Consider the following 24,314-nt stretch of genomic DNA (forward strand, 5'->3'; position numbering starts at 1 on the left):
CAGAAATTACAATTAACGAGAAAATAGCTGGGCACAAACCAGATACATAACGCGTTATATGACGTTTGATAAATCTTACATCAAGGTTATATAACTGTGTTTCCTTTGAGGCGAGAAATGGACGAAGCGGCGAATTGTAAACGCAGCAATTTCTCACTCTTTCACCTAAAGTACTTCTTGCCCAGCGAAGTTCTCAAAGAACAAACTGCAGATCTACAATCGATCAACGTCCATCAATCGTAATTGCACGACGTACGATAAAGTGGCTGTGATGTCATTCAAAAGGGTTGGCGATTCCACCTCATTTCCCATTTCGCGTACTTGTTCTTTTCTTTTATATCAAAGGTGAATAAATGGTTTATGGCATCGGAAAGTAAATTTCATGTCCATTCGGGGCACTTTGCCGAGTCGTAAACGACACTGGAAACTTTGTTGATAACGCCGACAATTTTTCGTTCTGAATTTAACCATCGAGATATTTGATTAGTTTAGAAGTTGACTCACGCGTTACGCATTTTGTGAATTTTCAAAGAGATACGAACGCGATTTGTAGTAGCATATCTATTCTAGCTTCAGTTTAATTTCACTGATTACTAAAAACTTTATTTTTTGCATATTGTGATTTTAAATACTCGCTTTTATCACTTAAAATATGCGCTTAAAAGAAAATTTCGTAGTGTAATTCAATGTCCTAGTAATCTGGTAGAAGGACTTATGCTCGAATCGATGGAAACTTTGACCATTTGCAGTAACTTTGCTGCAAGGATTTATGCGTGACATTTCAGGTAACGGAATTTTGGAGTAAATACTACAATCTACGAGCTGGCGATAGTGTTTCATTCATCCACATTTCACGATTGATCAGAAACAGATTGAAAATAGTAGAGTTTTTGCTGGATTTTCAGTTCAGCCTCGAACATGAACGTTGACCAAAAATCGAAACTTGTCATATCACTGACTGTTTATCTTTTGTAATGAATATTTTTTTTTTTTTTTAAATATATGAAATGACGAAAAAAAAAATCACAAATATAGGTATAACAACTTAATGAAAAGAAAGTCTTGCGAAATGTTTCGTTTATCCTTAACAAGAAAATTGACATGTAGTTCTACAGGAAACTGCTTTAAAAGTGCAATCACACGATCAAGTTTCGTCACGGGGAAATTAAATTAACTCAATCATGTTTTTTCGGGTTCCGTTTTCGTCTGTAATTGGTTCCCTTGGGGTCTCATCATGCCTACAGGATCTAACTTATCTGTGTCCATCTCTAGCGATATCTTGAACACAGTGTTATTCTCATTAACTTCGTATCTGATTTTTTGCATTCTTCCTCAATACATGCGGCAAGAAATATTTGTAAGGAAAACGGCTATACTTGTGTTGCTGTAGCATAAATGTGAAAAGGTACAGCCAACTTCAATACTCGCTGAAAAAGTAATCCGATCTTCGGATGATCTTGTACAACTGCACTAGTGGGCACAACGAATTTTGAGGTTATTTACACGGGTTGAGGAAACTTTCAAGTCAGTTGAGTCTCTAATCTCATCCCTGAGTTTAGCAGGGAGAATATTTGTCGTGGTTGGTAGTCAGGAGAAACGTATCCAATATGTATTCAGGATGAAACACAAGTCGTAGATATACCGTGGTTTTGTCTCTTTTTCTTCCTATCTGATATCATGGGAAAAGCAAACGTCCTTCGTACGTGAAGCGAAGAGTAAACAATTTAGCGGATCTGGTAGATCTGCGGCGGTTTCGTTTATCGGCCTTGTTGGTATTCCGGGACCCTCGATTTACATAATGATCAAAAATTGTCATGTAAAATTTGTCATACCTGTACTGTGGCATATCTTAAGGTCATGTACTACTCCTACCTTTACCGACCGAGCAAACAAGGAACGGTCGGCCGTGCGCCCAGCTGATTGTGAGATCATCTTTCATTCACGAAATTATAGTCATTTTTAGTTCTCGTCTGGCGACCTCAATATTTCATGAAAACAGTCTCAAGATGGCTCATTTTACTTCTGAATCTTTCCGGATCGCGCAAAGTATCTCAGTTGTGCACTTTTTAGCCCTTGAAATGCGGGAAATGTGGGAATAGTAACACGTGTCAAAAAAACCGTAAATTTTTCAAGGCTTTTTGGGACGTAAGTTTACTGAATTCCGCTACAAAAGAGCGATGTACCGTTTAAATTTAAACCTTTTCCGTTAGTTTGTTTATTTGCTGTAGGAAGAAAAAGGGTGAGTTTCCTAGGTCAATAAGGGTAGAAGTATAACACAACCTTAAGTTACAGTGATATACTGTTCTGAGAAAGCCCCGTGTAGGACCAATGAAATTAACGCATCCGTCACGCTACTCCAGTGAAACACAATCGAGGCGTAAAACACGTAACGTATAAACCAAACTACCGAAGTTAATGTCAGATCAAATAAATCAGATCTTACGCTTTGCGGTAATTCGTCAGATTCGTAAGGGTCAACTGAAAAACCGAAAATATCAAGTATACCTGCACGTCCGTAATGTGTTAAATACCGTAATACTGTCAATTTTTTTTATCGTACTTGACTTTTCGTTGAGCGCGTCGATTTTCGTAGCGTCGGTAAGCGCTTGGAGTCTTCGGAGACCCCATTTTGTTGATTAAATATTTTCATCTGGAATAGAAATATTTGGGTTTTATACTGAGAATTGCGTTGGTCTATAATGCGTCCGGCGATAAGGATTTACAGGTCGCACATATCAAATTTATTGCTTATCATAAATAAACAATATCTTATCTCAGAAGTCGAAGAACTTGAAAAATTCCACCACTAAGGACGATATCGCATAAAAATGATTCTCTTTTAACACAGTTGTTAAGCGAAGATATAACCAAGCAAAATAATCCATGGCGCAAACTTTTTTAATAAATGAGTACCTACAGTTTTTATTGACCTAGAAAAAGCACATGTTTCGATCGACGTAAAGGTACATGTAATGAGATGAACAAACTAAATGAATATTTATCAATTTCCAACGTTATACCATTAATACGATCTTCAACTTTCGATATAATTTCAGTTGATACAAAAAGGAAATGACTCTACGTATAGTTCTCATTAATACATCACGATCAGTAAGCGTGCAATGACTTTATTGGAAGGTTTCTGATAATGATAGCGCCAGAAACATTCTTTTGTAGCAGCGGAGAAAAAAAATAGAAGGCTTCGATCTCCACGATCCCCACGCGCCTAACGAAAGGTTAAAACCAAATGTGGAACTTGGAATTCAGTAATTCAAGTTTCAACTAAAGAAAAGCCGGTGACTCAGATTTTAACAGTACTGGAATGGAGACATCACATTCTTTGGGTAACCACAGAGCGTAGATTCTCAACAACATAAGTGCGTAAGCGCATTCCTAGCCATCACTGATGCAAAGTAGCAAAGCTTCTTTTTCCCCGTTAGTTTATTGTCGGTTTTACTGCGGACTGACTTTTTTTTTTGTAGGTATCCTCCATTCCCTCCTTTTTTATGATCACTCGCTTGAATGGGCCACGTAAGCGGGAAAACAGACGATATCGATTCGGTCTCTACTTGCTTTAGTTCCAAAAATGCTTTCACATATCAGCTGCATCTTCTCTATTATCACGGCGCACTGTTGACTATAATGATTGTAATATGTGAAACCATTAAACCACAATATGAATGCCCGGCGAATCTACAAATATCGCATTTAACTTCGTGCATAATAGAAATATTGAGAGAACGTAGAAATGCAATTTTATAACAGTAGTTGCTTTACTTTTTCACGTATTTTCTTACTTTTTTTTTTTTTTATCAATGCGAATAGTTTACTACAAGATTGCATTTTCAGGAGCATCTCGACGCGTCGCATCTTCGTCGTGGCGTAAAATAGATCAAGTAAAGGAACGTGAAATTAAGAAACGTTTATCATTTGTTGCGTAGCTGACTTATAATCTTCGGAAACGAGTGAACGGAAAAAATGTAGCAATTTTACAGTTGATGTATAATCAACCAACTGGAATATATGACCTGGTACAGACATGACGTGACTGATATACATTTTTTTACAAATATATTTTACTGTGTTCAGAACAGGACTGCTCTTGGACACACCGGCTATTATCAATCGGACCGGGTCTCAGAATATTATAGAAGAATACTGTCGAATGCTAATATTTAGCGCTGATACACAATAGCAACGATAAAATTGTAGTAACTACTAATATTAGCTTTAAATAATGACTACAATATACTAGCTTTGTATAGTCACTATTAAATTGATTGGGAGTAGAATGAATATTATTACTAATTCGTTTTTCAACAATTATATCGAAAATAGATCAAAATTTACTAATATCATTGAACTTTGGTACACTGCCTTCGGACCGTTTTGACCTGATATTTACATTTGAACCTCATTCAGCTAATCATAGCAGTCTTCAAAAAAGTTTTGAATGAAGTTCATAACATCTACCAGAATTCCGAAATCATTTAAAATGTTCACTCTCTAATAATCCAGGGTGTTCTAGATTTTGATCACCGTAAAATTGAAGTTCATGGAACGACTTAAGGCTCCAATAAATCATTCGATTTGATCTAATCCTTTTTCTTGTACAAATCCATACGCAATGCCTGTTTATTGACACTGAACGATACGTTAGAAGGTGTTCTGTACGATAATACACTGTCAATTTCAATTTGTGTACTGAATTTTGTTGGTAATGTCTAGCAGTAAGCAATCCTGATATGATTTAGGAGTTCACTAGAAGAGCTTTCACTCGCACACGCACGTGCACCGACCAAAGTGCATTACTTGGGATGACAAGAAAAAAGGAGAGGATAAAAATTGTTTTCATGTGTTAATGTTGGCCCTCGAAATTTCAGAACATTACATTTGTATTCAGGTGTTTATACTGAAATTGAAATATCTTACGTCATTACTGTAACCGTAAAATAGTGAGTGCAGAATATTAAAGGATCGACATATTTATTGTTTTGTAAATATGTCTAATTTGACAAAAAATACGGTATGAATGAGTTATCACAGAGCTACATCCTATATCTGTTTAAAAAGTGATTTTGATTTATCAAGAAACGAAGTACTTGCAAGAATTTGATTTAAAATAGAGTTGTGCAAGTGTATCAAATTTTATTTGGCCTCGGATATTTCAACAAGAATAATGAAATCAATTTTCACAAAGGAGATATTGAATTTTTCGAGTGTCGTTACAATCAAATAAACGGTGGAGGCAAAGCGTTTTTATTCTACACAGAAGTTTATCTCCTAAACAAAAGTATAATTTTAGAACTGAAAATTATGTCAACAGGATTATGGATAAGTTACCAATGCGTGTAAAGCTGATAAATTCAACTGTCAGTGAAATGTTATTTCATTCTCACAATTCCGACACCGTTCATTGCAAAGTAGGTACAGTCCCAGACCAAAGTACTCAGATTTCCAGAACAACAGCTTCGTTGCGTACTCCGTCAAGTGTTTAAGAATATTCAAGCAATTTCAGAAAAGCCTTCCAAGTTCCATTGTGGAAACTTTGAAAAAAGAACGAACCTCTCTGGCTGAAGTTTTATTCGGACAAACAAGCGTTGGAAGTTTTATTACAAAGTACTATTCGCTCGTTGGAAACTACATGACTACTTACAGCATCACGGTGAAAGCTTTCAAGGGGTGCATTCTTGCCGTTCACACAGCTCAGTTCCAGATTGGTTTGTGCTGCCGAGAGTCAACGTCGTAAACTATTATTCAAAAGATCTTGGATTTCCATTACTCTACCAACTTTTCCTCCTCCTCCTTTTTCTCTTTCTCTCCATCCCTTCTTCTCTCTCTCTCTCTTTTTCTATCTATCCACCTACCTCTATGTATGTATATATATATATAATTATATATTCTGACGGATGTTAGACGTGTCTCTACAACTTTCAGCATTCGTTGGAGCATTGAACGATAAATCAGACAATCCATTGGCCCGACCTTGACGTGCGCAAACTTTATCAAGATATAAAAATAGCTTCGCTACTGATCAAAAGCGTGAGCTTTCGTTGGATAAAGGTCACAGTATATGTGTTTCATCGATTACTCATCTCACTTCTATAAATAACGCGTGGCATGTAGACACGTGACAATCTTTCATACTTTCCAGTCTGGTAATAATTGTCGTATGTTCTGCGGAGGTGTTTTTCGCCCAAACCTTATCATGTTTTATTATTTACTTCAAAGGCTGTTATATTAGACCTTAGGAATAGGATCGTATTACAGCGTGGGAAAGCCTCTGAGTTATTCTTGGTATATTCTGATACTTCTCTGAGAGCCGGCGAAGCACAAATCCTTCCATAGGATCCCTTTTTGAGATTCGAGGACCGTCGGCGAGGAACAGATACGTATTTACTCGCCCTACAACAATTTATCCGGCGTAGTAGCTATACAAACGTATATCGTCAAGGCTGCTATGTAGCCAAGGCCGTAATACTTCGGTCAAAGGAAAAGCCTATTCGGACAAGTGTTTGGTTCGAATGCCAGCGGTTGCTTTCACGACGCTTGTGGATATACTTTCATGGAACGTAGATTTTCCAACATTTTAAAATCACGATTCCTTGTGAATTGTGAATTGTGAATTATTCGCGAAAAGAAGAGACTTCTGGTTATTTTCGGTATAGAGGTTAAACATTTTATGACGTATAAGTTGATATTAATTTTTTGAACGCTTCGCTTATCATATCTAATTGTGCATATAAATTTGATAAAAGTTCAAAAATTTTCTTAAGGAAAAAAACTTCTATGTGACTAATCCTGCCGCAGAAATCGGTGACGATATGTAATTACTATAGAATGACATCATCTAAGCATGTAGGAAATTCTCTGTCAAGTGGACTTAACTTCTCGCAAAATGTTTACAGGAATTGTTTGAATAATCTTAAATCATGATGCCACTCGAATAGACTGTATCATTTAAAAATTTCAGTTTTCGGTCATTAGATGTTTCATTTAATCAACGACATTTGAACCGTTTTTTAACCGAAAGCTGTAGAAAAGTGTCGTCTCCAGCGAATAGCACACTCATTTGATTTCCTGAAGCTACATCCCCAATTGTTTAGAAGTAAAAAAATTAAATCAATGGATAACTAATCGCTAAAATAATTGAATCCTTCATACGGTACGAAATGTCCAGTCATCAGATCTTCTCTTTCCAATGCACAAGTTTGTATGTTTTTGAGCTATTTGGAAGCTTCCGTCATTTTTCAATTTTGCATTGGTTCCATTTTTTCAATCTAGAATATCTCGAGCTACCACTACCTAAAGTTTAATGCCAGTTCTTTGTTTAGGATGACGAACATTTGTTCAAAGTTTGAAGCAAATCAAAGGTATACTGGTACTGAAGGAAAAATGGTATATTGTGTTACAAGTGCGGAAAGTCACCGATTTTCGAGTAGTATGAAGTTTGCAACGTGAGTTAAAGACGAGTATTGCGTTAACACTAATGCTCGTGTAATTGCAGTACTCACCTTCGATTCGGGCTTCCAGCTTCATGCTCGTATTTATTAGTTAGTTTCCCAAAGTGTCAACCACCCCGGGTCAAAAACTCAACCATGAGGCCCCGGCAAGGCCAGCGCGAGAATCCCCAACCGGCTCTAATCAGTTCTGTTCTCGCATCTAATTACTCGATCACATGTACATTAGAAACACGATCCAACGTCATTTAATAATCAAATCAATCATTATGAGCTTCGATTCGTCGAGTTGATAGCCCCATGTTCGCACAGTTCACTGTATCACTCTCGCACACGTAACGAGCTACTGTAAACAAGACTCGCGTGTTGTCTCTTCCGAGTTTCGACTAATACTGATCTGGTTTTGGATTCTTCTCCATATTCTCGTCTCGCTCGCTCTAGCGGGGATCTTATGAATTTTGGACTGTATTGTCTTGTTGACCACTCACTGTAGTGTGCGTGAGATTAGCGTACTTGGATTCATTCACACGCACATCGTAGTATTATAATACATTCTGTCCCTATACTAATCTCCAGCTGATCTATAGCGGTCGTTCACCCCCTCGCCTTACCATAGCTTTCTGTTATTACATATGGTCTCAAGTGATGCTCGTCCAAACTGTAGTGTTATTGAATACACTTCTTAATTTTTTACACATTCTCAGGTTGAGATCGCGTTAAACATCGGATCATAACTTAATAATCACATGGGGCAATAATGGTCTGTGGCAACGGCCGATTACGAAATTATAGGTTATGAAGGACTAGTTTTAACTGTTGTTTTTGTCTATGCATCGGTATGCGTCGCCAACAGTGGGCTTCATAAAAAGATCATTTTACGAATCTGGAATCATTCATAAAAAGTGTTCTTTGATATTTCGATGTTCTGAGGAGATTCTAAAAAATTGCCGGAACGTTTCAAGAAAGTTCACAAGGAATGTGTAAAGGGAAGAAAAATGTAGCTGTAAGGTTTATTGCTTTTCATTCGAACATACAAAATGATACAAAAGGTTTTCATTTAGTTAAAAACATGTGTTTCAATTGTTTTATATATTTGTTCTGGTTTTACATAGTAGAAAAATAGACGGAATAGATTCAAAGAAAGACATTATAAAGATTTATTTCATTTTACATATACAACGATTTTTTACGCTATTCTGATAAGTTATATTTGTACATATTTATAGGTAATGTTGCCTTTTCTACTACTTTTCCTTTCCATTCTTTCTTTAATAGTGCGATTAATTGGAGCGTTTTTTATTACCTACAAGAGTACTGAATTCTATAATCAGTTTTTTATCAAAACCTTCGAAAATGGGAAACACATCTAAACTGTCAACAGCTCTTAAATGAAGTTCATGAGAAAGAAAAATGTCTCTTTCGGCAAATTTATAAAAAGTTTAAGCACATGAGGTTTGAATACAGTAGCTTGTGGATGGGAGAATACCGATTCACGAAAGTGAAAGTATGCTATATTTGAGAAAGAAGATTTTTGTTGGCATAATTGTAAATATACTGACCTACACTTTTTAGAATGAGTAACCAAAATATATTTCCGATTTCTTTCACATTTGGAAATATGTTCACATTACACGCGTGTACGTCGCAAAAAGACAACAAAATAAAACCAAACTAGATCAAAATGTCCATTCACGGATATAATTGGAATATACTTTACGATCGGTATAAGAATGATTCACGTATCGCGTTGAATGACTTAATTGTTTATCGAGTGAATCAATAAGAAAAAAATGTTTAGTAATCTATGATAAATTACTTTTCTGCTATCACCTGGCAAGCAACTATGATCAGTTAGCATGGTATTTAGGCAATTAGCTTCATGCATAATAATTCGAGGATTAGACTCATTACAAGATTTCAGGGCTTATATCGATGGCCCCGAAATTTAGTTTTAAAGTTTAACGAGAGTTCTCCAAACGAAAAATACTTGGTTTCTAAGTTTCCAATGGATTGTCGGGGTCGTTATACTTACAGTAATTTTACATTGATAAACTTCCAAAACTCAAACAACAGTTCGTGGTGGATTGAAGTGTTTTGCCGAGTAATTTTACAACACTACGAAAGTCATTGATATGTTCGACACGAAAAACCGGTTCAAGGTTTGCTAAAAGATTGTATTATAGATTTCTATCGTTAACAAAGTTACGTCCAAACCTTCACTTACTGTAATCTATGCAGAAGGAATTAAAGATATTTAAAAAATATACATCCATCTGTAAGAAACGGTTTTCCAAATTCTTATTCACAGATAAATTTTTAAAATATGCGGCTGCCAGAGATCAGTTTAATAGGGAAAGATACTACAATAAAAAGGGAAGGTTGGATTTTTCGCACTAGTACGGTAAATTCGTGAGTCGGTTGGTACATCACGGAGCGTATCATTGTATACTCTGTCGATAACTCAGCAACCAAAGATAATAAATTTCATTGAAACAAAAATTAAAATTTAACTCAGAGTAATACTCTGAGTAATACTCTGAGCTTAACGTTGAATCGTGTACCGTACTTGTTGCGCTCTGGGTTGCCTATAAATCGTGGATTATCATGTTGATGGGTGCAGTACTCTCAAGTCTTTGCGATTTGTGCGGGCACGACTGTTTCGGGAATTGGAGAAGACGAGTGATAAGAGCGGTGATCCTGACAGAGGGATGAGGGAGATGAATCACGGGTTTCCCTAAGGGAATTAAAGTGCAAGTCCATGGCGAACTGATGTGTTGTATAAAGCGTGGAAAGTAGCAGCAGGTACCATGGACTCCGGATGATCCGGAAGGTGAACACGTGGCGAGTGAACACGCCATAAGACGGGCGAAAGAGATAAAGAACTGAAGATGAGCACGGGTCAAGGATTAGGGCAAATTGAGACGCAGAAGTAGAGGACGATATGGTATTTTTTTACTAGTCATTTTAGGGTACAGGGCACCTGGTGAGGACTGAAAACAGCAAAACGCTGTACGTCTTGCAGCAAAGTTGGGCACCATCTGCCATCCGTTTCGTGATTGGTCGGTCCCTGGTGACTCTGGAGGCTTGGAAACTTTTTGTACGTGAAATGTTTCATTGTTTTCACTGGCTGGCCATGCTGATTGGTTGAAAAAAAGTGAAAGTGGCACAACCGGGAAAGTTTTTTTTAATGCTTTGTCGGATTCTTTCGGCTATTAGGTCCGAGTGTTCGCCAGATGTGGACCCGCTAGCCGTAGTCTAGACACACAGTTTGTCACTGGACGAAAGTTTTCTTTACGACTTTGAAATAGTAGATATTTCAACGTATGAATGTCCAGGACTTGTAACTGGAACTGGCATTGTTACTTCCACTGTCGGTAGTACTAATACTGGCACTGGCACTGACACTGACATTAGTACCGTTATTGTTATATATTATCAGTATTCTCATTTGCACGGTTTTTAAAAGTGAACGTTTTGAAGTTGTCCTTATTCCGTTGGATCTTTTTGGAACGGTAATATTGTGCAAGAAATATCTGGAGACGCTATTGGAGATAAGATTGATCAAATTACGGCCTAATCATATTAGCTTTAGCAAATGCTGACATTGTCATAATTTATTTTTGCACCTTTTGAAAAAAATTGCTATGTATTACAAAAGTAGTATAAAAAGTATTAATATTACCAACAGATTGATCACCCTCTGGGAAAGAGAATTACCGTTCAAGATAGTCCGAAGATAGTTCTCTTACGAATTTGTTTGTGAAAATGCTTGATGTACAAGTACAAGATCAATCTATCGATAGTGTAGGTATGCATTTGTAAAATTCAATGTATAGTTAAGGTCCACCGTATGTTCTACAACGTTTCTTTTTGCCTGCGTTTTGCTTCGCAAATGGGTTGTCCTTTCTATGTCAAGGTTGCCTAGTTTTTTACGATTTATTTCGTACCATTCAATATGACTGTGCAGTCCTTCTATCGGGATTTATTCGATACGATAGTACTATAGTTAATTTTCTCTCGTGGATGACTACCGATGGAAGGATGTAACCCCGTTCACCGCAGTAATGATGGTGTTAACTCCTGCTGACTTTGGGAACTAGACGTTACAGTTTGCAATAAGTTGCGAACGCGTTCCGCAATTCAATGTATAATATCGTTGTGAAACTTGCATCAAGCTTAACAGAGTTTTGGAAAAAATGCAGTCGTTAGTTAGTAATAGAGTAACATTAATGGCTCAGATCGATTAGTTATCGTCCCCATCAGTATCAGCTGTGCTATGCTTACGAACATCAATGGTACGCAGGTGCAATCGCAATCACACCAATGCCAATTTCCTGACCACAATGGTTGATGCCAAATATTGAGTAGACAAATAAGTGAGAATTCGTGACGGCAAATTACTCATTGTCAGAGGTGTACAGAGTTGTATGTATGAAATTGTGCGTATTAATTATTTTGAGGGGCGTTCATTCACAAGATTAAAATACGCCTTATTATATACAAGTGTCCATATTCAACTTTAGTTCGACAATTTTTTCTGTGATTAGTCTCTTGTTAATATAATAACAATATTTTCCTTCTTTCTCTTATTGAGCTTTTATTTTTCTTTCTTACTGTTCAAGGAGGTTCCGGAGTTTATTGATGACGAAGTAAGCTGATTTTTGTCGACGAATTTTTTCAGGCCGTTGTACCAAGTTTTTGTTACATAAATTTTATTTTCGTATATATTTTTTCACCTTTAGATACTTGTACGTACTTGTTAAAATTGTTATGTTTTTTGGAGTAGATCTACTCGTTTCTTACGTCGTTTGGAACACTCTCGTAGTTGTAGAGAATTTTCGTCAGGGTTTGCTTTTGATGAGGGAATCCCTAAAAAAAATTAGTATACATGAGGCACCAGACGAGAGGCGAATGAAACGGAAATAGGATGGAAGGAATCTCGTTATTCATTCATTTCACATTTTGGAAGGATTCGGTAGTCACGAACGGGAACAAAGGTAGTGACAAGTTCCGACACCCCATTACTTCCGATTCAATTCCAATTCTATACTCGACTACGAGATTTGTAGCATCCGAGCAGCAGACCATCCATTAAATCGAGTAAAAATTCGATCTTCTCTACGATTGCTTAACGTCTGTGAAGCAGTCTCACTCATGTCCATCCATCACATTGTACGAATCGGTAAGTTTTCCTGCTCTGGGTAAGTAAGAAGACCAAAGTAATGAATATCAACCTGCAAAACTGACACGCAGTATATATTTGATGAGAGGCTGCGGAATACTAAGCAGGAGGCTTGAAATTGGAAGCACGTGGTCCACAGCCATGTAAAATACTTCACAGCAGTGCAGCTCATTATTAGTTTGGATCAGGATCAGAAAGCAACTATTATCAGTCAACTTAGACTAACCACAAAGGTATCCCAGATCAATCTCTCAAATTTTGTTTCTTTTCTAATATGTTATAGTAGACTAAAAACTAAGCAACACATATTTTTTTTCATCTGCCATTAAACACTTTAAGGGGGTAAAACCACCCTCCATAGTTAGGCATGTCAAGCGACGATTCAGCAGTTTCGCCCACAAGAACATAATATTTTCTAAAGAATCCAACCGGAACCGGTTTCTCATAATAAGAAATGAAAAATGTAATTTTCTCTATTGAAAAAAACATACCAAAAACCGCCCCTTGACATGCCTTACTTTGGAGGGTTTTTTCACCTCCTTAAAGGGCTTAATGACAGATAAAAAAAAATACGTGTCGCTTAGTTTTTAGTGTACTATAACATGTTACAACGGAAATCAAATCGGAGAGATCGACTTGAGATACCTTCCTTGTATAAAGAAGACGATCTCAGAACAGACAAGAGGCTGAAAAAAGCTTCGAGAATGAACGTACAATGTTTCCAAAGATTGAATAATGTCGGAATTTAACGACTGAAATAAAGCTTAAGGATTTCTTCCGATCCAACTTTTTCCAGTCGTAAAAGGATAACGAGGAACAAAATCTCTTTAGCTGAAATTGTTTAAACTATAGCCAGAGTGCATACAGTAATTAGTAATCGTAGCATTGAACACGCTACAACATTGTTAAAGACTGGCTTGTATTCATACCGAAAGCTAGCTCGCACGATTGGTGTTTTGGACTGTTATCTTCGTGTTAACTAAATATTAAACAATCATGCACACAACCAGAATTTATCGAAACTGCGAATTAAGTTTAAGCAAAATAATTAGCTTATAATCCAGAGCGAAACTATGTATAATATGATGTAACAAATACTGTATGATATTTTTTACTGTCGGTCAACAATATCCCAATCCTTTGGTTATCCTTCTCTGTATCTTCCCGTCGTAAGTTCTCGGCATCTGCGATCAAATTGATTGAATTATGCCTGAAAACTTTTAGGTCGAGAAAATACGAAAATTGTAGGACGGAATTCAGTTGTGAACTTTGATCGTTCTTATATTACTCCTCAAACTAAATATCCAAAGTCTTTGAGAGAATATTTGCAGTTACGCATATAACCTGAATTTTCTAGCGAGAAATTCTGCGCCACCCTTGAATTTATTCGAGGTATTTTATTTAAATCGAACGGATTTCGGCCAACTATTCGAGTAAGTATTAATTCTTAATTTTTTCAATTTGTCCAAGTTGTGGTTCTAATTTCAAAAAATACCTACGGACTTGGACATTTTTTTTTGTTTTAATTCAAATGAATTTCTATTGACTTATTCAAGAGATTTATTTACCGTCAATTAAAATCAGAATCGCAATTCAATCACTTGTACTCATTTGCTAACGCAGGTAGAGAAGAAGTGCAATTACATTTTTTTCTCTTCCCTTCTATTATAGTAAACGGAAATATTCCACTTTTGGACTGTGAAAAAAAAAAAAATGTAATATCAGTTTGGATTTGTTAATTTTCTGCGGCAAATCTGCTCCTTTAAAAAAGTAAACATTTTTTTCCGTCAAATCTTTGACTTCTTCCACTTCACCTCAGTCTCTCTTGTTAGATCCTCAGACGAATGTTGAACGATCCATTCCCTTTAATCCCGTTCAGATTCTCTCTTTACGCCAAAAAAATACGTTTCTACCATCCAGACACTGGACACGAGGGAACGAATATAAATTTATACTTTTTAACTGTGGTCTAGAACTAAACTCTGCAGGTACGCGCAATTTCATAACCAGACGTAGGTACATATTTCAGAAATGTTGTCGAATATGAGTAAAAATCACCGTTTGATGGCGTACAATAAGTAACAATCACATCAAGTTGTTAATTACCCTGTGTCCACCTATACGTTCCGTATCTTGCTTTGAAATAATTTACCAGTGTGTTACAAATAAGCGAGAGAGCTTATACGTTCTCTTATTATATTGTATAATATTTTTTGTTTTTTAAATTAGGTGAACTGTCTTTTCAGGATATAATTATTAGTATCAATGACAAGTGAAAAGACTCATGAGATGATAATAATAAATGAAATGATGGAAGCAAAACGGAAAAAAAGAGAAGAAAGCTTTGGATTGTAGGCGGTTAAAACGATATGATAATGTAATCGTGAAATTAACAGCTGAATTAATAATACCTGTGAATAAATCGAAGGATGATGCCTTTGAGTTTAATTATTTGGTTCGTTACGAGAAGTTTCATCAATTTATCTCGAGATAAATTGGTGATTTGTTGAAGAAGTTTCTGTTTAAGTTTCGTAAATTTTGAAATCTTTAGCTGGTGTTTAAATCCTTGTCCTTAGGTCTTTGGAAGACTTTTCCAGTTAGATAAACTAAAGTTGCCAGAATCTCTCTGATGAACTTTTACAACAGAGGTAGAACGACTTAAATTGAATAATGAATTCAAATAAAAACTAGTCCAGTGCAATTGATGATACCAGCGATATGAAATTCGTACATAACTTTATTGGCTATTCATAAAACGTCTCCATTTCCACCCTTCTCCTTTTTCCAAGTATCCCGTGAAAAAAGCTTTGTTTATCAAACTTCAACTTATTTTCTATCAATCAATCATTTACAAATCACTCTAAATTAACTTGGAACTAATTTACGAACTGTAAACCAACGAATAAGCTTTTCCTACACGCAAAATCAGTAATAGTCGTAATCCGTGAATAAAAATCAAAAAAAGACACTTGAAGTCAGTTGTGATTTTCAAATCTTTTTACTGCCATTGGACTCCTATTGTCGTGAAGTCAAACAACGATGCTAAGGTATACGAAACGTTTTTCGAATGTCCAAACTTTTACGCACGTCAACGCGGTAAATCGCCGCAAGTATAACCTTCTAATACTTCGAGGCTTTCATATTTGTATTTCATCCACGTAATTCTTCCTGCCGTCCAATAGTGGTCCTCCCTTAAGACTGGGTGGCGATATATATCATGGATGTACGTGAAATAAACGTGCTAGGGTGCACTTTGGTGCTTTCGTGTCAGGCTACAATATATCTACTTGGAGGATCAATGCCTTTGGTAGTAGAAATGCCATGGAGATATGGTGTTCCATACAGGATATCTCTTTCAAAATGATATCTCAATCTTCACTACAGGTTTTTCGACCGTGGAGTTGAAATGGCAATTTCGAAAAGTTCCGAAAGCGCCGAATTTCGAATTAATTTTTGGCGAAACTTAAAGTGAAGAAAATGAAACTTTGACGGAACATCAAAATTCCGAAAGTGCGAAAATGAGAAAATTTTTCAATTTGAAACATCGAAATTCCGAATGATCGAAGATTTTCAGATCTGTGGAATTTCTGGCTTGGTGAAATTCACCACTCTGATCTTTCTTTGTTTTAGCTTTTCGAAATTTTTTCGTTTGGAATCCTGGTCATTCTGATTTTCGATTTTTTTTATTGTTTACACCCACTCGCTGAGTAAACTACACTGTATGAGTAGATTTTAATTTTCGGAATTTTATTCCATCGAAACTTTATTTTTTGGGAGTTTTCTCTATCGGAACTTTACTTTTCGTAACTTTGCTCTATCAATACTTGAATTTTCGGGGTCTTGCATTTTAGAACTTTGAGCCGTTAGGTTTCCCACCACTCGAAATCTCGTTGTTTCGTAAAAGTTTAATTTCTCTACTTCAAGTTTCACCACGAAATAATTCGGAATTAGGCGCTTTCGGAACTTTTCAAATTCAGAACTTCAACTCCGTCCCGTTTTTCAAATACTCTTCTGTGGTTTTTCGTATTTGAAAACAGAATGATTATCTTTTTACCGCAATTATCATAATCTACAATTCGTCTGTGATTTATAGTGAAGCATCGACAAAAAGGCGATCGCAATATCACAACTATTTTGTATTATTATTTATGTTCTAGGATTGCCAAACGAATTGAGCGTTTTTTGGCAACAGTATCCTTGGCCGTTCGGATTGGGCTTGTGCAAGATCAGAGCTTTTGTGTCGGAGATGTAAGTCGTAACGTTATTTTATTACGCACATTGAAAGTAAGGTCATAAATGTTGCTGAGCAGCTTCGCTAAAGTGGTCAGTCAACTGTACTGCCTGTCAATGACTATGCTTAGGACGAATGTTTATTTTATGTCATACCAAACAAGTTGACCAGACTGCTTATTGTTAGTGAAAATAAAACTTTAACCAAGTGTGGAACACGATTGCTAAGTACTTGTAAAGTGGAGAATCTGAGCTTACCTATAATCCAATTCGATCAATTTCTTAAACTTGATAGTGATAATCCAAAATCGACGCTCAAAGTATATTTAAAGGTTTTTACACCAGTCGACATGCAGATACGGGTCTCGATGACCCTCCTTTCAATTTGACACCCTGCAAACTTGTTGGAAATTCAAAAGCAATAAAAGCTTCCCCCTCCACAGAGAATATATCTTATAAGAACGGTGGCTGCGATATCCCTTCTCATGGAAAACTGTCATCTCGCTACTTTGCTACATTTTACGTCCTACGTGTCTCTTGCATGAAATACGTTTCCAATATCACGATAAAAAGCTGAATTTCCGATGTCACTCGAACTGAGATAGAACTTGGAGGATGGAAAACGTTACATGTAACAGAATTATACTTATTATGGAATGTATTAGATGTCAAATTATTCGGTCCATGGCCTTAAACATATTAAATTTTTTTTACATGGTAGTCCTAATGCCGAGACATGCTAAAACAAGAAAGCAAAAAATTCAACCATCGGTGTTGAAAATTAATTAAGCTATCTCAAAAATATTCATCATGTAATTTTTAAGAAAATTTATCCGAATTCTATGACATAAAATAATGGTTTTAACATCTCGGAAATAAGATTCTGGGTTTTTTCATCATTGACAGAGGAATTTTAATTTTTCATTTCAAGCATGTTGACAGAGTTAGAGGTGAATTTTTTTTTTTTACAGCCAATTTTCTCACGGTTTCTCAAAATCGAATAATAACACACTGCAAAGAAAGTGAAAATAAAAATAACAACTCATTACGTCGAATTTATTTAGATGGAAAATGAATAATTCAACAAGCAATTATTACACCGATAAACACGAATTTTGAGTCTGGTTTCTAGATATCAAATTTTGATTTCTTCCACGTAACTAATAAAGAAAAAATACTTTCATCAGATAAAGTTTGCTTTTGTAGAAGCCAGAGCGATATTTCGGATTTTAGGAAAAGTTACCTATTTTCTCAAACATTTATTGCAAATAACAACCGAACAAACTTGAGTTTCACATATGATTTAAATCTCTTTTATTCAAAAATAATAATCAGCACTAAACTACAAATGTAAAGTTATTGATAAAAAAAGTTGAAAAATAAATAGTTTTTGTACTTCTACGTTTGTACGAACCTTCTTGTATCAAACCCCAAACGTAATCTCCCACGTTTTCAAAACGTTTTCCTTGTTCTTGTTCTTCCGAATAGGAACCCATATCAGCTATCAACCAAAAACTTCAAGACTTGTTTATCAACGTAAAAGAGACAAAAGCAAACCTTACAATTAGTAAATGAAGATTTTATTCAAACCAATATCTACTCATTTAAATGAAAACTCTAGAAATTTTTTTTTTCTTTTTTTACCTGTGATATGTTTATCGAAAATAGGTGGATGTAACAGTGAATCCGATCGAACGAATTTACTAGAAATGATAAATTAACAAATTTAAGGTCCTCCTATGTCTCGGTATTGACAATCGTGGCTTTTTCGATGGAAAGATACCTGGCGATATGTCATCCCCTTCATCTGTACGCCATGAGTGGACTGAAGAGGCCTATTCGATTCATCTTGGCTGCCTGGGTGGTTGCTCTCGTCTGCGCTCTGCCCTTTGCGGTCTACACGACGGTTTACTACGTCGAATTTCCTCTAGGTATTTATTCCCGTAATCTTATATTGACACTTGATTATAGATCAAACACTGCTCGAAGAGTAATTCTCTTCGCTTGAGTGTAATTGGCATGACTTTGATCTCGAATGACGTGGTTATTCAAGTCTTAAGTATTACACGCGAACGGATCAAGAACTTTTAAGTTTCTGCTGCCCTTCAAGGGGTAACAATATCAGAACTCCAAACTTTCAGGTTCGACATGGAATTTCAATTATCAATCTGGGTTCACAAAACAAGCAGTTTGGATCGATTGTTTCCGACATGACCGTGGATGTTGTATCAAGTATTTTTTTAAATTGGTGTTTATTGAAGGGGTCCTGGCATAGAGCAACAAAGCTTTCGAATTATGCTGATAATTTTGGGAAAAAAATGCAATAAACATTTGAGAATGTTATATCTAACTGGCACAATTTAATATTGATGTGAATATTGTTAATCGCAAGTAAGTGGCTTAATTTGATATTTAATCATCAGATTGTAAATTGAATAGAAACTTTTGTTTTACGCTTATATACTATACAATCAATCCAAACATTTTTGGAAGTTATCGTTTTACGAAACTTTATTGATCATTGAAATTGCAAAAGTTTGAAGATCCGTTATCAGTGAGGAGATTTCGGGACTTTCCAGTCTACAACAGGTGATACAATAGAAAAGTTGTAGAATGTTCTAGAAATCTACTAACGAATTCAATACAGTCATATCGATCGTTGAGGTTTTAGTGTCACAGTTCGAAATGAACGCATCATTTTTATTCTGCTTTAAATTTAAATCTGTACGATTTACTCTCGGATTAGCATTGGCTCAGTCATCGAATTTTCGTTCTTTTGTCGTAAAAAATACAGATAGCGTGGAAATAGATTTTGAAATGACAATTTTCGGAATTTTGTATCAATTTATAAATTTCAATATATTAAGCATGGGTGTCAATGATATATTTATTGCAATACTTTTACCCTCACGGACTTTGAAAGTACCGTTGAAACGTTTGCCTAGATTGGGCAATTAAGTATTCAGGATATACTGGTGATATTGCTGTGCATGAATCGTGTAGCTTGCGTCAGTATAAGAATATGAAAACATCACTTTCACCATTCTTAATTGTTTTGATACGAAATTCCATCAATTTTACTTACATTTTTGGGATTCACTCGAATAAACTCAGCATCAATGGCCAATTAAGTACACGAAACAATGAAATAAATATTCGTAGACACATAATATTTATAAAATTACAGTCGGATCCATCATTTTCTCTGAACGCATTTTGCATTCATGCTAAAAGAGTCCTAAATTTATTTAAAGTTCAGTCAAGATTCTCCAGCAGAACACAAATTACTAACTGCAAATTATAACCTTCATATTTGCTCGTTAGTTAATGACTAGTCCTTAACCGGGTCAGTTTAGTTTGATCCACGTAATGATCTTCGTAAGCTTGAAACAGACCTATACACGGTTTAGCAAAAATTATTCCGGCTTTTTGTTGGCTAAAAATTTCAAGTATTTCACCAGAGATGCAGGAATATAATAAACATTCTTCGTGAAAAATGCATTTTCCTTATTCATGTCACACATGCATTAAATGAAACATTTGGAAAGAACAATTGGTCAAATTACAAGTCTCTATTATGCACGTTAAAACGTATAAACAGTGTGCTACGTATAGCTTGAAAATTACATGTAATTGTCCACATTTCATGTTTTTAATCATTTTATTGGCCTTTGTATTATGTAAGGTAATGTTGAGATCTGAAACTAAAAAATGCCAAATAGCCGTTACCGGATTTGTATAAAATTGGACGATGTAATTTTCAAAGTGAAAAAATCATCGGAAAATGCGTGAATGTCATAGATATAATTTTATTGATTCAATTTAATTATTAGCATCAATATTATTATTATTATTATTATTGTTATTAGATGTGTTGGAGAAAAATATTCTTCGTACCTTCTCTTTTGGCATGCAAGTATCGATATTTTCTAATATCCGTGGAGATTTTACTTTTCAACAACTTTAACCTCATTTAATTTGCTGGCAAAGTTGCAAAGCATCATTCGTACAGCTGAAAATAAGCGAAGTGACTAATCATTACCGAATAATAAATTTAAATTCAAGATTAAATGTTAATTTAATGCCATTATTTAGACTCTTCCTAACACACAGGGATTATTCCACAGCGCGTGAGGGCTGCAACAAGTTAATTTTCCAACTCCAATATCCGCCTGGCTTTAGCTGATTTTACACGACTCGCGTACTCGATCAATTTTCGTTATTCGTATGGATTCGACGATGTGTGTCGGGGACGTATTCGGTAAATCAGATTATTCGAGTTAATGTGACGGCAAATGTTCAGTCATTCGCATCGTTGAAATTCGCTACTTATCCCTACAAGCTGTACTTTATCCTGTGACAAACATTTACTGAATTGGAAATGATAAGGTACCGAAAACTAGAAAATATCGAATTTTCAAAGACACGAAAATCTAATCAAAATTTACAAATTCCAAGTACAGAAAATTGCAAATATAAAAGTGTCAAATCATAGTACGGCAAAATCTAGAATCTGCATATAGATTCTGTATTATCGAAACAAGTTCTGACGATTCTACATTTTGTCATTCTGTATTTTGATCTTTCTATTTTTTTACCTCTTCATACGTCGACTTTTCTCCGTTTTACAATTCCACAAGTCAAATTCTGCTTTCTTAAAAACTCGATATCACGGCCCTTCCATTTTTATGTTTTCCATAGTTTAATCCCTCCCCGTACCGATTTTGTCACATAAATACAGCATAGCTGTGGCCCTTATAAAATTGAAAAACTGTTACTCTTGCATTGGTCACATTATCGAAAAATTACCAGCGTACATCGCAATCGTGCGAGTGAGGAGGTTTTATTTGCAAACGAAAATTTTCTTTCTTCTTATTATTTTAAGCCTACGATAAATCATCCATTTTTCCCCGAGAAGGGAGTATCTACTCAACTCGGGATTTTTCGTCATCAATTTTCCCAGTCACTGAGAAAAGACAAGAAGCTCACAATTACTCACATTCATGAGTGCTAATCGTTTTACAGGATCCAAACGTCACGTCGAGGATTCGGCGATCTGCGCCATGCTTCAGCACAACATGCCACCTTTTCCACTCTACGAATTGAGCTGCGTTATATTCTTTCTCATACCCATGCTTCTAATTTTGGTATTATACGTCAGGATGGGTCTGAAAATACGAAACACGTCGCTCGGTCGAAGTATCGAGGGATCTGTTCACGGTGAAACGAGGCAAGTGCAGTCCAGAAAAGCGATCATCAGGATGCTCAGTAAGTTTCAACAGGAAATATATAACGCCTTCACGGTGCCCTGACCGTTAAACTTGATAAGCCAATAAAGAACCAAATCGCTCATCTCATTAATATAAGCTCCAGAAATTTTTCCTTGTCTGAATTAAGCAGCCCCGTAAAATTGATAAATAATTGTAAAGTGAAGCTTTTCACTAGAATTCATCGTCTGAAGCATCATAAAGTGAGGCTTTAAATACTCGCTGGGAGTTTCGCAAGCATTGTCAGCTTTAGCTTTGATTGTTGGGTATTTACTGGCTAGGCATTTCCACCTTTGCCTACAGAAAAGTACTCGAAATCAAAGTACTCGCAATTGACTTGAAAGCATCCATCCGTAATTTTGAAGCTCACAGCTTTAAGTGCTAAAAGGTATATTAACAGTTGTGATTGAAACGCGGAATATCGATTTCCGGTAGGTCATGTTTGTTTGGGAATAACGATATGGGTTGATGAGAAATATGAAACGTAATTCACTTCTCTGTTTGAAATTTGTTTGGGAAGCGATGTGCGTTAATGAGAAATATGAGATTTAATTCAATTCTCTTCTGGAAACAAATGGAGCAGCAAAAAAATTCAAACATTGGCCGTACTTTTTGGGTGAGACTGTGGGGCTAAATTTATGTGATTAGCCCCTTTTTCGTACAAATTATCGAATTCACTGTTAACTAACTAAACATACTTTCCACATTGAATATTTGAAAATTATATTTCACATTTATATTTGGATTGTCGGATCCATAAAAATGGAATCAACGAGTAAAATGGTCTCGATGAATTTGAACAGAAAAAAATGGCACAGTTGTCGGTTGGAGAAGATTAGAAATTCAATTGAATACAGAGACCTGTAATAAACTTGCTATATTCGGTCAACTGTGAAGCTGATTTTTAATTTTCAATTCTCTCGTACCTACTTTTTTCACGGATTCCTCACACATATTCACTGTTAGGGGTCACCAACAATTTGCGTGGGTTTGTTTTCTTTTTTGAGGGGTGGGGTCGGAATTTAACTGTACATAATTTATGGATGACCTCTTTACACCTACACATGCAGAGCTCAAATTAATACCAGATTCAATATTTCAACGTCTCTTACTTGGCTCGTGGTGTATGGAATTTTGTCATGACGGTTTCAATCTCGTTATAACGGATTCTGTTCTTAAAAACTGATACTTTATTGCGATGTGGAGAAGTTAACGAATAAAATCCGTTAAATAATTTGCAACTAAGATTCTTTGCAACCAAGGTTCTTTTTTTTTTTATTTCAGGCACATTTCTTGAATTGTTTCAATTGCACTCACATTCATCCGTCATCATTCATTCAGCAATAAAATTAAAATCAAGATGTAAATATGTATAAATAAAATTAGGGCGTAAAGATTATTGGTTAAATATGTATATAAGTGTGAATTTGATAGTTGAAACTCATAATTAACTTTTATAAGTATGTATGTCAATTATTACTGGTTCTGTTCATCATCGTGTCACCCAGCTCAATCTATCTTTCTACTTTCCGTTGAATGTTAATTATTTTAAATCCCAAAAGGGTTCGTAAATTTTTGTTTAACAATTTTAGTACCATCACAGACTATGAGCTTAAATTTTTCTTCTTGATGCCCAATATTTAATTTATGGAAAGAACAATAAATTTAGCAGACTTCGGCGAGGATCGAATGATAGATCTATCGATTTTCGTATTAGTTGACCAGAGGCTGTGAAGATCAGCAATTCTTTCACCTGTCTGCTTCTCATTCGCACCCAAGAAACAAGTGTTACACAATTTTGAACTACATAGCGTGAAGTTTGAATTTCATTATGTGTAGTCTATTGCCTGTTACTCGATGAATCGGAAATATGATATCTTAGCGTATGATAAGATGATTTTCATTTCGCCAAAGATATTCTCAATCGATCTTCCATGACTAAAAAAAAATCGCAGTAACTCCACCACCCTCCAGACCTCAACACCTATGATTTTTTATCCCTTGTGGAATTTGGTTGCGACAAATAAGAGAACCTTCCCTGATTTTCTAAAAACTTTTTGAATTCCCGTTCCACAGTTTTTCGCAGCCAAAGTTTGACAATTCTTAAAATTCGAGTATTTTCAATCAACGATATCTCGGAACTGGAAAGACTTATTAAAAAACAACCGTGATCAT

At 35.7% G+C, this 24,314-nt stretch overlaps 1 protein-coding gene across 1 annotated transcript in view; it reads left to right on the top strand.

Moving 5' to 3' along the window:
- LOC107220536 (neuropeptides capa receptor-like) overlaps positions 1–24,314 on the top strand; it is a 53,492-nt gene that overhangs the window by 12,105 nt on the left and 17,073 nt on the right. Inside the window, exons 2-4 of the mRNA XM_015659181.2 lie at positions 16,800–16,890; positions 18,604–18,803; positions 21,898–22,140. Of these exons, the coding sequence (XP_015514667.1) occupies positions 16,800–16,890; positions 18,604–18,803; positions 21,898–22,140 (534 nt within the window). The remainder of the gene's footprint in view (positions 1–16,799; positions 16,891–18,603; positions 18,804–21,897; positions 22,141–24,314) is intronic.

This window comes from Neodiprion lecontei, chromosome 1 (assembly GCF_021901455.1).
Source record: "Neodiprion lecontei isolate iyNeoLeco1 chromosome 1, iyNeoLeco1.1, whole genome shotgun sequence".
NCBI classification, from domain to species: Eukaryota; Metazoa; Arthropoda; class Insecta; order Hymenoptera; family Diprionidae; genus Neodiprion; species Neodiprion lecontei.